Source organism: Carcharodon carcharias, chromosome 10, assembly GCF_017639515.1.
Source record: "Carcharodon carcharias isolate sCarCar2 chromosome 10, sCarCar2.pri, whole genome shotgun sequence".
In the NCBI taxonomy this organism is placed as follows: domain Eukaryota; kingdom Metazoa; phylum Chordata; class Chondrichthyes; order Lamniformes; family Lamnidae; genus Carcharodon; species Carcharodon carcharias.
In genome coordinates, this window is record NC_054476.1 from 135,990,684 (window position 1) to 136,005,751 (window position 15,068).

Genomic DNA, 15,068 nt, shown 5'->3' on the forward strand with positions numbered 1-15,068 from the left:
ACACCAGACTCCAATCCTGGGTCCAGGCTATTATCAATTCTGCTCTGTAACTGGCCACAAGGAAGCACTCAAGAGCAACTACCCAATTCCACCACCCCCCGCACCAACCGCCCCCCCCAACCCTGTGAGGAAGCAGCAAGCCTCAGCTCATTACTGTCCTACAAAAGCACAACTTACATTGAGAATTTACAGAAAGGTAGCATTCTAGCACCTACTTTAACCCTGCTGCTCAGTGGTTCTATGTGCTGGGACACAGAGTACTTTGAACCGAGACGACTGACTTTCAATGTGCCTTCGCTGCTAATAGAGGGAGTTGGACAAATATGTAGTGTTTTTGTCAATATAGTTTTGGTTCGGTAGCTGCCCCTTTAAATCCATCACAGCTATTTAAAAGCCAACTGCTGTTTAAATTCATGTATAGAAATAATCTCCGTACAGTGTGAGAAAATTTATTGGTTGCAGGCGTTGGAGGAATAATTCAGACTTAAAGAATGCATTGAGAATAATTTGAATTGCACTTGTTCTTTTTAAGCTGCTTACGTGGGGCAGGATTTTCCCTAACATTGGGGGTAAATGCGGCTCTATGTGGGAAACAGCCGCCTGACAGTAATTTTCCCTGAATTGGCCAATAGGAGGTCCTCCAGCACTGAAGGCGCAGCAGCTTGCAGTTCATGTAAGAGAGAGGCCACCATTGTGGAGGGTGGGCTCTGGCTACAGTTAGCGCTCGGCAGGCAGGGAAGGCCTTAAAGGCTGCCTAGAGTTTTGGGCCCCACATTCTGCCACCAGGTGGCCACCGATATCTCAAGCAGTCCAGAGGCCAACTGGAAAATTCCAGCCCGCCTCTGACAATAGGCCTTTAATGGTCTTAAGCCACCTGTTAATTGACTACCTGCTACTTGTGGTCGGGTAAACTTCCTGCCTTCAATCCCATCTCTGGGAAAGTGACCTGAAAGAGGATGGAGCTGGCAAACAATTGCAACAGCAAGCAGCATGAATTTTCACAATTGCTCCACTGGGGCCTAAAAATGCCACCCATGGTGACTGGATTAAGATACTGCCACCAAACTTGTTCTAGGCAGGCAAAACTATAACACTTTTGTCACAGGATACCCAGACTATGTAAACCTATCTAGGAAATGGCTGCTTTTCCTCGATGTTGAAGGCAGGAGCTCTTGGAATATTCAAGTACGTTTTACAAAATGTAAATATTGTGAAGTAAGGGGATTGATATAGAATTTGATATAGAATTGTCTGATTTATAGTCTCACACCCAAGTATTATAAGCAGTTGCTAAGTTCTTTCCAGATGAAGAGTATCTCGTATAGAGAATCTGAGTCACCAGCCAATTGACCTTGTCCTTGTGTTACAGTGAGTGGGGTGGGAAAGCTCATGACATGAGTGACACTAAAGAAAATTTAAGGGCAGAAGTTTTGCATTTCCACTAGTTGCTGGGTTTCTGGCTGCCGGGTAAGCAGGGATTGTAACGTGGTCTCTCTGACCTGCTCACATCCGACTCTGTTGTTTTTAAGCTGGATAATAAGATCTGGAAACGTGTGTTAACCATGTTCACACGTGGCCTCTTTGTTCCATGTTATTGGCCAGCTGCTGATCTTAATAAAGTTTCAGTTTCTGAAGAAGAAGGCTTATGCTGATTGAAATGCTTATTCCTTTTGAAAAAAAGCCAAATTTACCTTTTTTTGTCTCCATTTCCTGCAGGATGTTTGATGAGCGAGTTCTGACAGGTAAGCTAAAGTTGAATGGTAGACAAACACACACTCCTGGTAAAGTCAGGCAGGGCTTGGTGGGTGTTCTATTTTCTGCTAAGACTCTGAACTATGCTGTTGAGATGAACGTCATCGAAGCTCTCATCTCAACTTCCGTTCAGTGGCCACTTTCGATAGGTGGGTTTGATGGGACTCCCATATTAGTGCTAAAGTTACCAGTTAAGCACCTGCTGAATGAATTATAGGTGGATGTGTGTGTGTCATTCTTGGACATCCTCCTTCAGTCAGCTAGTAGGGTGGCCTAAACAATTTCCTCTCTTAGTGAATGATTGGTCAAATGGCAGTCACACTTGCTGACCTGGATCTCTATGTGGCCCAGTCATATTCTTACCCAAGCAGGCCGACCTCAGAACTGCCCAAGCAACGTGCATTGCAAAGTAGTCATGACAAGCTCCTTGGTCACTTAAATTTGTGACCTCCAGACTGTGACAACAGCAAAAACAAAATCATTGCTTTTACTTCAGACAATTGTGAAGCATTAGTCTAGGAAAGAGAGCATCTTATCTTATATCAATCTAGAAAATGAATGATGTGGTGCTTGTCAGCTATGAAGTAAAGAAAGACACCACCAGCCACACCTACCCCCCATCCCGCCACTTCCCATAACTGCTGAGCTGGCCTTTTTACTCCAGGCGAAGGAAAATAACTAAGCAGAGTGTTTAATTTCATTCCACAAGCCTGCGGGCAGCACAGCCACCCACAAAAAGGCAGGTACTCTTCTTGTTCCCTCTGTGTTAGTTATTATCCTTCAAGGGTTGTGGGAGGGCTTGGGCTTGTGGAGGGGTGCGATGAGAAGCCCTGAGTCTTACAATGAATAGACAGCACAGTCTGACTCGGCACAGTTTATAACATTTTTTAATCTTCAATCTACCACGCCATTGTTTTCACATTCTGTAATTTGATCATTCTTTGCAAAGAGAGGTTTTCAAATACGATGCATGTTTACCTCAAAACATAATCTGACTTGAGGCATTTTAAGCCATGTTAACATTTTCAAGAGTAGTTACAAATTCAATCGTAGCCTTCAAAAGGATGAATTACTTAGAGAACAAAATTGCAGGCATAGGGAAAAAGAGCAGGAAGTGAGACTATCTGGAATGCTCTTCAAAAGAGCCAGTGCAAACTCAATGGGCCAGATGGCCGCCTCCAGTGCTGTACTATTCTATGATTTTATGATACTGGGCTTTCCATTTTTTCTCTCAACAGCGCAACCTTCCAAATAGGCATGAGACGATGAGGCAAATTTAATTTTGCTGCCCAAATGATAATCTCGCTTAAGCTAGAGATGATACATGCCATGCACCCCCCACCCCCACCGCAGCTGCATCCACCCACGCTAAAATTAGTTTGGGAAGAGAGCAGAGTGACTATAAATTATTTATTAAAAAAACATTAGAAATGGAATAATGCCAGAGAGAGCTGGTAATGTTATTCTGACATTTAAAAGTAAGGTAGAACAACTCCAGGAAACTATAGCTAGGGTAGCTTAACATCACTGGTAGGAAAGATAAGGGAATCTTTATTCAAAAATGTAACTGAAAAACATCTAGGAATCAAAAAATAATTAAGAGCAGTCAACAAGGATTTCAAAAAGAAAGGTCATACTTGACAAAACTTATTGAGTTCTTTTAAGATTTTACATAGATAGCAGATAAGGGTAATGCAGTCGATGTAAAATACTTAGATTTTCAACATTCCCTTTGTAAGGTACCTCATAGTAAAATCATGATTAAGGTCTGAGCATGTGGATCCAGGGGACCAATATCAAAATGGACAGAAACCTGGTTACCAAACTGAGAATAGGGGTTAAAGATATGTGCTCAGACTGATGGAAGGTGGGAAATGATGTTCCACAGGGATTAGTACTAGGAACAATGCTGATCATAATTTACATAAACAGTTCATACTCCAGTTTTGGAAGTATAATTTCGATATATGATGGATGATGCCAAATTCTGGATGTTGTTAATACTGAGGAAGATTGCAACAAAATACAAGAAGATGAACTTGCAGAATGGGCATGCTATAGATAAATGCATTTCAATGCAGATAAGTGTGAGATGGTGCATTTTGGTAGGAGGAATAAGGAGGCTACATACTGAAATAGGAGTCTAAATTTGGTGGAGGAGCAAAGGGATCTAGGGTGTACAGATTCACAATCATTAAAAATAGCAACAAGGGTTAATAATGCCGTATGCAAACAAAGCGCTGGGCTTATTTCTAGTAGGACAGAGTTCAAAAAGAAAGAAGTTGTTTGAAGGTTGTATAGAGCCCAGGTCAGAACACAATTGGTGCATGTTTTTAGTCTCCATATTATAAGAAGGATACAGAGGTAACCAGGGCACTGCAAAGAAGATTTACAAGGATAATACACAAACTGAGAGGATTTAATTAGTTTTTTATTTAGTTATATTTAATCAAATTTATTTAATTTATCATTTTTAAATTAAATTAATTTTTATTTTTTTATTCTTTCACAGGATGTAGGTGTCGCTGGCTAGGCCAGCATTTATCACCCCTTCTCAAGGCCAATTAGGAATGGGCAATAAATGCTGGCATAGCCTGCGACACCCACATCCCATGAAAGAATGAAAAAAAGGAACAAATGAACAGATTGGGTCTCTCTTCTCTATAAAACAGAAGGCTGAGAGCTTACCAGGCAAAAGTCACAAAAATTATGAAAGAGTTCAATAAAGTGGATATAGAAAAGATTCTTCCATTTGCGGTAGAAGAGATGGTAAATCTAAAATGAAAGCAAAATACTGGAGATGCTGGAAATCTGAAATAAAAACAGGAACTGCTGGAAAAACTCAGCTGGTTTGGCAGCATCTGTGGAGAGAGAAACAGAGTTAATGTTTTGAGTTTAATATGACTCTTCTTTAGAACAGTCATATTGGACTCAACCTTAACTCGGTTTCTCTCCACAGATGCTGCCAGACCTGATGAGTTTTTCCAGCACTTTCTGTTTTTCTAAATTTTTGATGGTGAATCTAAGACAGTCACTAATAAATCCAAAAAGGAAATTCAGGAGAAGAACTTTTATTCAGTGAATGATGAGAATGTGGTACTTGCTACTATAAGGTGTATTTGAGACAAATTGTGTAGATGTATTTAAGGGAAAGCTAGAAATGAGGGAGAAAGGAATAGAGATTTATGCCTACATAATGAGATGAAGTACGTTGGAAGGAGGCATGTACGTAATGTCCCAGACCTCAACACCATCCCTGGGTACGTACTGTTCTACCAGCTAGAAAGAGTGAACAAAGGAGCACAGTGGTGTACAGGTGGAAGGGAGTGACTTTGGGAATTCTCAACATTGACCCAAGACCCCATGTAGCTTCGTGAAATCAGATCAAACGTCGACAAGGAAACCTCCTGCTGGTTAGCATCGACCACCATCCCTGACCACCCTGCCCCTCCTCCAACTCAGCTGATGAAACAGCACTCATCCATGCTGAATATCACTTAAAGGAAGCACCAAGGATAGCAAGGTAAAGAAAGTACTCTGGGTGGGTGCTTCAAAGTCCACCATTATTACTGACCAAGTTGTCCGAGTCCTGAAGGATATATCTGCCAGACTCATTTTGTGGCAGGTGGTGAAAGAACCAACACAAGGGAAAAACCTACTTGATCTCTCCCTCACCAATCCACTTGCCACAGGTCCAGCCGACTCCATTGCCGTTTTGATGGGAGTGACCACCACAAAATCCCATCTTAACATTGAGGGCATGTTCCAACATGCTGTGTACGAAATGGAATAGATTCTGAACAGATCTAGCAGCTCAAAAATGGGCATCCATGAGGCGTTGTGGGCCATCAGCAGCAGCAGAATTGTACTCAACCACAATCTGTAACCTCATGGTCTGGCATATCCCCCACTCTACCATTACCGTCAATCCAGGGGACCAACCCTGGTTCAGTGAGAGTGTAGGAGAGCACGCCAGGAGCAGCCCCAGGCATACCTAAAAATGAGGTGTCAACCTGGTGAAACCTACAATACTGGATGCACGAATGCTAAACAGCGGAAGCAGCATGCGATAGCGCTAAGTGATTGCATGACCAATGGATCAGACAAAAGCTCTGCAGTCCTGGAGAGGTAATGAATGGTGGTGGACAATTAAACAACCTATTGGAGGAAGAGGGTCCACAAATATCCCCATACTTATGTGCTGGGCTCCCCCATCAGTGAGTGTAAAAGATGAGGCTGAATCATTTGTGACCATCTTCAGCCAGAAGTGCTAAGTGGATGAATCATCTTGGCCTCCTCCCAAGGATCCCAGCATCACGGATGACAACCTTCAGCAAATTCAATTAATTCCATGTCAAAACAGCAAACACTATGAGCCCTGACAACATCTCGCCAGTAGCACTGAAGACCTGTGCTCCTAGTCAAACTGTTCCAGTTCAGCTATAATACTGACTTCTACCCGACAAAGTGAAAGATTGTCCAAGTATGTCTTGTCCACAAAACATGGGAGAAATCCAATCTGGCCAATTACCGGCCCATCAGTCTACACTCGATCATCAGAAAAGTGATAGAAGGGGTCATTAACAGTGCTATCAAGCGGCACCTACACGGCAATAACCTGCTCACTGATGCTCGGTTTGGGTTCCACCAGGGCCTTTTAGCTCCAGACCCTAAGACAGCTTTTGTCCAAATGTGGACAAAAGGGCTAAATTCCAGGGGTGGGAAGATAATGGCTGCCCTTAACATCAAGGCAGCATTTGACTGAGTGTGGCATCAAGGAGCCCCATAGAATTGAAGTCAATGGGAATCAAGAGGAAAACCTTCCAATGGCTGGAATCATACCTAGCACAACAGAAGCCAGCCTTGGAGGCCAATCATTTCAAGCCCAGGACCTTGCTTCAGGAGTTCCTCAGGGTAGTGTCCTCAGCCCAATCATCTTCAACTGCTTCATCAATGACTTTCCCTCCATCATAAGGTCAGAGTGGGGATGTTAATTCTATATGGATCAATTGGGTGTATTCAGGTGGTAGATATTAACTGGGAAATCAGCAGCACTTCTAATATATAGGAACAGACTGAAAGAGGGGTATTTCTAGAAGTGTGAAATATGCAACATCTATCTCTCTAAATAAAAGCTTCTAAGTGAATATAGACTAGGCTTCATTGTTCTATCCTTCACATCCTGGTGATCCAAGTTTTGACATTCAATTCCATTCACAACTCCTCAAACAAATGAAGCAGTCCATGCTCACAGACAGCAAGACCTGGACAGCATTCAGCCTTGGGCTGGTAAGTGGGAAGTAACATTCGCAACACACAAGTGCCAGGCAATGACTGCCTCCATCAAGAGAGAGTCTAACCATCTCCCCTTGATGTTCAATGGCATTACCATCACTGAATCCCCCACTATCAACATCCTGGGGGTCATCATTGACCAGAAACTGAACTGGACCAGCCATATAAACACTGTGGCTACAAGGGCAGGTCAGAGGCTGGGAATTCTCTGGGAAGTAACTCAACCCCTGACTCCCCAAAGCCTGTCTACCAGATACGAGGCAAAGTCAGGAATGAGATGGAATACTCTACAATTACCTGGATGAGTGCGGCTCCAACAACACTCAAGAAGCTCAACACCATCCAGGACAAAGCAGCCCATCTGATTGGCATGTCATTCACCATCATAAACTTTCACTCCCTCCACCACCACCACACAATAGCAGCAGTGTGTACCATCTACAAGATGCACAGCAGCAACTCATCTAGGCTCCTTCTACAGCACCTTCCAAACCCATGACCTCTACCACCAAGGAGGACAAGGGCAGCAGATACTTGGGAACATCACCACCTGCACGTTTCTCCCCAAGTCACTCACCATCCTGACTTGAAACTATATCGCTGTTCCTTCACTGTCAAAATCCTGGAACTCTCTCTCCAACAGCACTATGGGTGTACCTGCACCACGTGGACTGCAGCGGTTTAAGAAGGCAGCTCATCACCTTCTCATGGGCACTTAGGGCTGGGGAACAAATCCTGGCCCAGCCAGCGAAGTCTACATCCCATGAATGAATTAAAGAAAAGTATGGACCAGTTGGGCCAAATGGCCTGTTTTCAGTGCTGTAAATTTTATGATTTTGAGAGCCACACAAGTCTTCCGTTTGTTTCTGTTTGGATCCTAGCGGAAAGCTAGAAATGCTCCTGCTACATGCAAGAGTTCATTGTTTAGAAGTAGAAATTTGCAAAAACAGTATCTCTTCTGAAACATGAGTTTGTGCATTTTGTTTGTGTGGCCACTGAGTGCAGATGTCATGGATGAACATTCAGAAACATAAAGCCCAAGAACCACATCCCAGTGAATTGGGCAATAACAAAGGTGACTCCTCAATCCCACACTGATAGTGGGGAGCCGTACTCACAAGGAGCTTGGCTTGGAGTTGAATCAGCAACTCTTCAAATGTACAAAGGATGAGCACAGCCCTTCTCTGGCTGTTCAGCATAATGGGATTCCCTCAAATTTGTGTATGTATTAAATTTCTGTGTATATTAGTTGTCCTGTTTGAGTTTTTTTCTGTCCCCTGTTTGCTTCCTCCCTCTCCTGCAGTGCAGACTTTTGGGTGGTGACCCAGTAGCTCCTGTAGGCAGGAAGGTCACTCACTGTGGAAGGGGTCACAGCAAAGCCCAGTCCCTTCCATGTCTGTTCTTCACACATATATGCTCCCTGCAAGCTGTGCTGGATAGCATTCAGACTTGGGAATCCTGGCCTTTTCCCCCTGCCCAGACTCAGAGCATCAAGTCCACTATTTTCACCACATACACAGGTTGCCAATCAGAATCTCTACTCATCTAATATTATTGGCTCAAAATTACATCATTTTGCTTTAAGTTAAAAATGTCAATACATTGTAAATCAATCCTCTTTCCTCCCTGCCCACCCATTTTAGTGCTGTGTAAATGTGCTGTGGCCTTGTTTAATGACCCAATTACAATCAATGTTTTTTTTAATTTTTATACTTTTTTGCAACCTCTGCAGAAGGGCCTTGTTATGATTGGTCCTTTGAACCACAGCAGTCCTTTGGTGAGAAAACACTCTCCTATTTACATCATTCAATTCTTTTGTGTTATTTTAAGCCTCAAAATCAAGCAATTCTCACAAGGGCAGCTTAAGAAAGTGAACCTTCTGTTTGTTATAGGGACCAAATACATACGGGAAGGTTCCAAGCCAGATAGCCAGTCCCCTGTGGATGAAGAGCCCCACAGAACAACAACGCTAGACGTGGCCCCCAAGAACCACATCTGCAGGTAGGAAATGGCTAACTTATCAGCGTTTAATGTTTTATCTCTTTAAAAAGAGATAGAACTTACATTTATGTGGCAACCTCAGGATGCCCAAAGCACTTTACTGTTATTGAGGTACTCTTTGTAACGTAGTCAATGCTATAATGTGGAAAAGTAGTGGTTAATTTGCATACATCAAGGTTCCACAAGCAGCATTGAGACCATTTGTTTTTCATGATGTTGGGTTGAGTGATCAGTGCTGGACAGGTCAGCATTCCCAAAACACTCCTCATCTTTGAATACGGTTGTGGGCTCTTTTTCATTCACCTGAGAGGGCATGCAGAGCATTGGTTTGATGTTTCACCCAAAAGCTGGCACCTCTGACAATACAGCACTTCCTCAGAAATGCACTGAAATGTCAGCCTTAGTTTTAAGTTCAAGCCTCTGGAGTGGGACTTGAATCAACATTCTCCTGACTCAGCATACTACCAGAGCCATGGCTGACACCTACTGAATCGTTTCATCATATAATTGACATCCCATCATAGATGACCCTTTCCTCTCAGCATTCGTTAACGTGAGATTGATCACCATTGTAACTGTCCCAATATTCATAAGATTTTCTTCAGCCAATCTCATTACTGACTCATTTAATACACATCAATTTGTTTCACACTCAAGCTACCAATGTAATTAAGATAACTAAGGAAACAGGCTGATTAGAGACCAGAAAGATAACTTGGGTTTGGAGGCGGAAGATGTGGACATGGTTTTTATCTCCAATTTTATCTCCATGGAATTATCTCCAATTTTTCATGACAACTCAATTGTTTGAAAAGTGCACTATGAGCTAAGCAACATTACTTTTATGGGCCATTATGGAATTTGTACACACTTGTATGTCTTTTGAATTGGTACAGAAATATTAAGAAGTGCATAGATAATTTTCTACAAAGATGTGAATTACTTCACAGGTGAATGCTAACCCAGGCACAATATGCAAGAAATATAACACCTAAATTTTCTGTATTTGTTCTATATTAGTTAAAAGAGCATTAGACATATCTTTCCTGGCAAGCTCATATCAGAAGATTGGATCTGCCATTCATGTTTAAATGATTATAAAAATGCCTAAATTGTTCATCTCTGGACTACCTCAGAAAACACAATCCAAATTACATTATGCTTACCCAAGCCAAACTAATCACAGTCATACCTGAAGTGTGATTAACTCCAATCATTAAAGATGAAGTCAAACACAAAATTGCATTAACCTAACACTAGTTTATTTAACAACATCTGGAACTCCATCAATACTACCAGGCAGTTAAACTGTTGAGGGTTCCAGATGTAACTGGATCAAGATCACATCATCATAGCCACAATGGTAGTTTAAGTGAATCACAGTGTCTGCACATGAACTGTTAAGAAAAAGTGTCATTCACAAAGTTATCTCAAGGGCCAAGATTGTTGTACAGCTTATCAAGATTAGGTTTACAGTTATACTGAAAATATCATCAATACATCTCCATAAACAGGCTGTGACACCACTCCGTCTCTTGCAGTAAGTTGGCTACTATGGCTTTGGTAGTTTTCTCTGGAATACTTGGACTTAATTTCTGGAGACACCTGTGATGACTCATCCTGTCTAGGCATCAGTTTCCTCTCTTCTGTGTTTAACTAATCTGACATGTATATTACTCTCTATATTGTTATGCTGCCCTTTCTTTTTTAAATTCAGGCACTTGAACTGGTAGCTTTGCTTCTGTTCAGTTAAGCATTTAACCTTACACATTTCACTCTTGAGTGAAGAGATCTGCTTCCAAGATTGGTTTTTTTTACAACTTCCTTTTAATCTTCAAACCTATCCAGAAACCTTCTGATTTGGGTGAGGCAAAGCATGGCTTTAACCACATTATTAACAAGGATGTAGTTAATTAAATTAATGCAATTGATTGATTTAATTAATTTGACAAGAAACGGGGTTGACTGTACCAACAGTTGATCAAGGTTTTTCTTCACACATTAGCCAGTTTATAATCTGCTTCTTTGGCAGGTCCATTTCATTCTATTTAATAGATTTAGGTGCTTAACAGTTATTTTCCCAAAGGATTTCTCCACTTTTGGTTAGCAAACTTCAAGGTTATGAGATTTCTGTTTTCCCCAGAATATCTATTGTTTGGCATACGCTTGTAGTTTTCCTAGAATTATTCATAATACAGCAAGAATGAAGAACCTACGTTCCATTACTTATTCATTTGTTCATTCATTCTCAGAATGTGGACATTGCAACACCAAAAGTTACTGTTCATCTCTTGCTGCCCCAGGAAGGTTGTGGTGGGCCTTCAGTTTGACTGGGTGCAGGACACTTCAGAGAGGCATTCAAGATCAGTGTGAACCATTTGGGCAGAAAATCTGTTAGCTTTGTGTTCATTTTCACTGATGCCAGCTTTTTATTTCCAGGTTTATTTTGAAATTGAATTCAAATTCTTCTGATAGCATTTGAGCTCAAGTTCTTCTGATTATTAATCAGAAGTCCCTGGATTGCTAGTTCATTAACATGACCACTATCCTACCATAGAGTGTTAACAGTCTTTACCCAAGTTGCCAATCTTCATAAGTGAGCCGAATAGCAAACGTTAGCAGTCTCTTCAGTGGATGTCATCAGAAAGGAGCTCAGTTCTGTCCTCACCGTACATCCATACATATTAGTAGGGGTCATTGGATTGCAGAAAGGAATAGGAGCCCAGGCTGATTACCCCTCTCCCAGCCCTGTCTCACAAGGACAACTCCAATGCCCCCAAATTCTCCTCAGCTGAAAAGAATAGATCAGTAATCAAATTGGTAAATTATGGCCTGTGTCAATGCAGCCCTGCCTTAGCCTTTACCCAAAAGGACCCAGCCATTCTTATCAGGATGGAAGAAGTCCTGGGGAAAATGATCAATAACTCTGTACACTTGGATTTGAATCTGGAGTCCTGCCTTACCAATGATGTCTGCTCCACCCATACAATATTTTCCCTTCAAAGTTCCGAGCTGTAAGACTGCAAAAAGCATTTTGAATTCACCAACAATATTTATGTCCTAATTATCTCTGAAACTATACTTCCGCCAGATTGTAAAGGCAACAATATGTTTGCACATCAATTGTCTGTTTCTGTAGAAACAAGATAGTTTAAGCCTTAAGTAAACTCTCAGTCCCAATTTTTCTTCCAAACATGCAATACAGTGACATAAATCCCATCCAAAAGTGTCGTCATTTGGTTTGATGCCAACACAACTAAATAACACACAATTATTAGGTTGTTCTTCTGCCCCATGGAGAAAAGAAATATGCTAAACACATATGGACAGCTCCTCTTTAAATAAAACATATTCATCAAATATGTTGCGGAGGCTACACCTTTAATTTCGATTATAATAGTGAGAGTAATGGCTCTCGCCATTATTTATGCATAAATAATGCATAATTTCCACAGAGAGGCAGTTAAACTCAACTATCCAAAAGTTGCTCTTTGCCGCTCTATCATCAGCTTTGTGAAAATGGTATCTCACTGTCTAGCTCGTTATTGAAATACATTAAATGCTATGCTGTTAGTTTATTTACAGGGTAGATAGGGATTAAACTCACTACAGAATGAAAGTTAAGTCTTGTCATCTCAAGTGTAAGCACCCTTTTAACCACGTTGTAAGTGTTAATTATTGCCAATTAACATCTCTGGAACTGGAAATTATCACCATTACAAACATGAAATCTTATTTGTTCAAGTAGTAATTCTTGGATATTTTCAAAATGTCAAATTTATTTTTTAAAAATAATTTTACTTTTCCTTTCAGTCTCTTTGCTTTCTTAATCCAAACCTTCTTTCACTCTCTTTATTTCTCTTTGTATTGCTGATTTGACACTGAATTCACCCACTCTAATTTGCACTTCCTCCTGAGTGAGTGCACTGTTAATTTCACAATCCTTCAATCTGATTGGTTTAAGATACTTGCCCTGTTGACTGAGGCCCCAGGCTCCCTGCTGCCCTTGCTATGCCACCATCAACTCATACTTTCAGTAACTTATTGGGAAAAAGATTTTGATCTTAAATGGGTTTTAGGGCAAGTCCAGCTAACAGAAGACACCACTAGATGCTCTGCTACAGCAAAATCTAGCCAATATGGGGATGGATTTCTTCAATTATGTGGACAGAATGGAAAAACTGAGGCCATTCTTGACAGAGCTCAGAAGGTTAAGAGGAGATTTGAAAGAGGTATTTAAAGTCATGAACAGTTTTTATAGAGTAACTAAAGAGAAACTGTTTCCAGTGGCAGAAAGGTTGGTGACCAGAGGAAAGATGATTTAAGGCAATTAACAAAAAGGCAACTTGAGCAATTTAATTCCTCACAACAAGTAGTTGTGATCTGGAATGTGTTGGCTGAAGGTGGGTGCATAATAACTCATCAAAAGGATGTTGGATAAACTTGAAGGGAAAAGTTTTACCAAGCTATGGGGACAAAGTTGGGGAATGGTACTAGTTGGGTATAACAGGAGTGTTGGGCCAAATGGCCTCCTTTGTGCTACCTCATCTGATGATCTTATAACACCTAAAAATGTTTGAATAAAAAAAACCTTATCCACTCAATTAAATTCTTTCCCAAACCCAAAGGCAAACACTGATGACTCTCTCTTGATCTAAATTTAAAGCATAATCTGCTCCCCTCTCCTCCTCACTGAGATCTAACACCTGACAGATTGAGGCTACTGACTCCATAGGATTGAAAGGCAGAAACTATCTGCATTATCCTAAGCATGTCATCCACTTTCAGTTATGTAGTAATGAGCCTCCAATTCTTTAAATCTTATCTGCCCCCTTTTTATGAGCTCAGCTATGATCCCACCCTTCATGGATGGGGCCAGGTTTCCCTGAAAATTACTATTTATTAAGACATCTCAGAGAAATGGACCTAAAGACCTCTTAAAAATTCTTCACAGAATTTTGCAATCTGTCCAGTGGGCCTGAAGCATTTTCCCCCATATATTCCACTTATCACTACTTTCAGGGGGCATATAGTTGAATGGATCACAAATTGGCTAAAAAATAGAGAGCAGAGAGTAGAGGAAAAGGGTCATAATTCCGATAGGAGAAAGGTAGAAAGCAATGATCCGCAAGGATCAGTGCTGGGATTACTGTTATTCCAACGCCAACATGACAGGCTGATTGGCCTCCTTCTGTGTCGCAGTCATTCTGTGATTCTGTATCAGAGCTGAGAGATTCCAGCTATAAGCAAAGATGGAACAGGTCAGGGCATTTTCTTTAGAGAAGAGTTAGAGGGCTTCTGATCGAGGTCCTTGTAATTCTGAAGGGGTTGAACAGGATAGTTCTGTCGAAGGGTCATGAGGACTCGAAACATCAACTCTTTTCTTCTCCGCTGATGCTGCCAGACCTGCTGAGTTTTTCCAGGTAATTCTGTTTTTGTTTTTGTTTTGGATTTCCAGCATCCGCAGTTTTTTTGTTTTTATAGCCAAAGAGAGAATGTTTCCACTTGTGGGAGAATCCAAGACAAGGGTACTCAAATTCAATAGGGAAAATCCAATAATAAATCCAATAAATCTAATGAATCCAGTAAGGAAATGAGGAGAAATTTCTTCACTCGGATTTAGAATATGGAATTCTACCCCAAAATGTAGTTCAGACAAATAATGTAGATGTCTTTAGAAGGAAACTAGACAAGTACATTAGAGAAAAGGGAATGGAAAGATATGTTGAATGGATGAAGTGAAGTAGATGGAATATGAGGGACTTGTGTCTATAAACATCAGGACAAGTTAGTTGGGCCAAATGGCTTTTTCTTTGCTGTATAAAATCACCAAATTGTTAGAAATGTAATCCGTTGTTTGTCCTTCCTGCTAAACTCATTGTGCGGATATCACCCAACATTAGCTGCAAAGATATAACCTTCTAGCTGCTTGCTTTGTCTCCAAACTCTTTAGATTATTCCTCGTATAATTAAGTTTTGGATTTTGAAGAGCATTTTTCTCTTATCAGGTCTATGAAGAT

The 15,068-nt window shown here is 41.1% G+C and overlaps 1 protein-coding gene across 10 annotated transcripts in view; it reads left to right on the forward strand.

Moving 5' to 3' along the window:
- Nucleotides 1-15,068, forward strand: part of gtf2ird1 (GTF2I repeat domain containing 1) — a 198,028-nt gene that overhangs the window by 105,933 nt on the left and 77,027 nt on the right. For 9 of the 10 annotated variants that reach the window (XR_005944285.1, XM_041198276.1, XM_041198275.1 and 6 more), the window contains 4 exons: nucleotides 1,717-1,742; nucleotides 8,780-8,824; nucleotides 8,940-9,048; nucleotides 15,057-15,068. The exon at nucleotides 15,057-15,068 is cut by the window's right edge and continues 17 nt beyond it. Coding sequence is in view for 9 of the 10 variants with exons in the window: in XM_041198276.1 (XP_041054210.1) it covers nucleotides 1,717-1,742; nucleotides 8,780-8,824; nucleotides 8,940-9,048; nucleotides 15,057-15,068 (192 nt within the window). In the remaining variant the exon portion in view is untranslated. The remainder of the gene's footprint in view (nucleotides 1-1,716; nucleotides 1,743-8,779; nucleotides 8,825-8,939; nucleotides 9,049-15,056) is intronic. The other variant, XM_041198280.1, reaches the window with a different exon arrangement.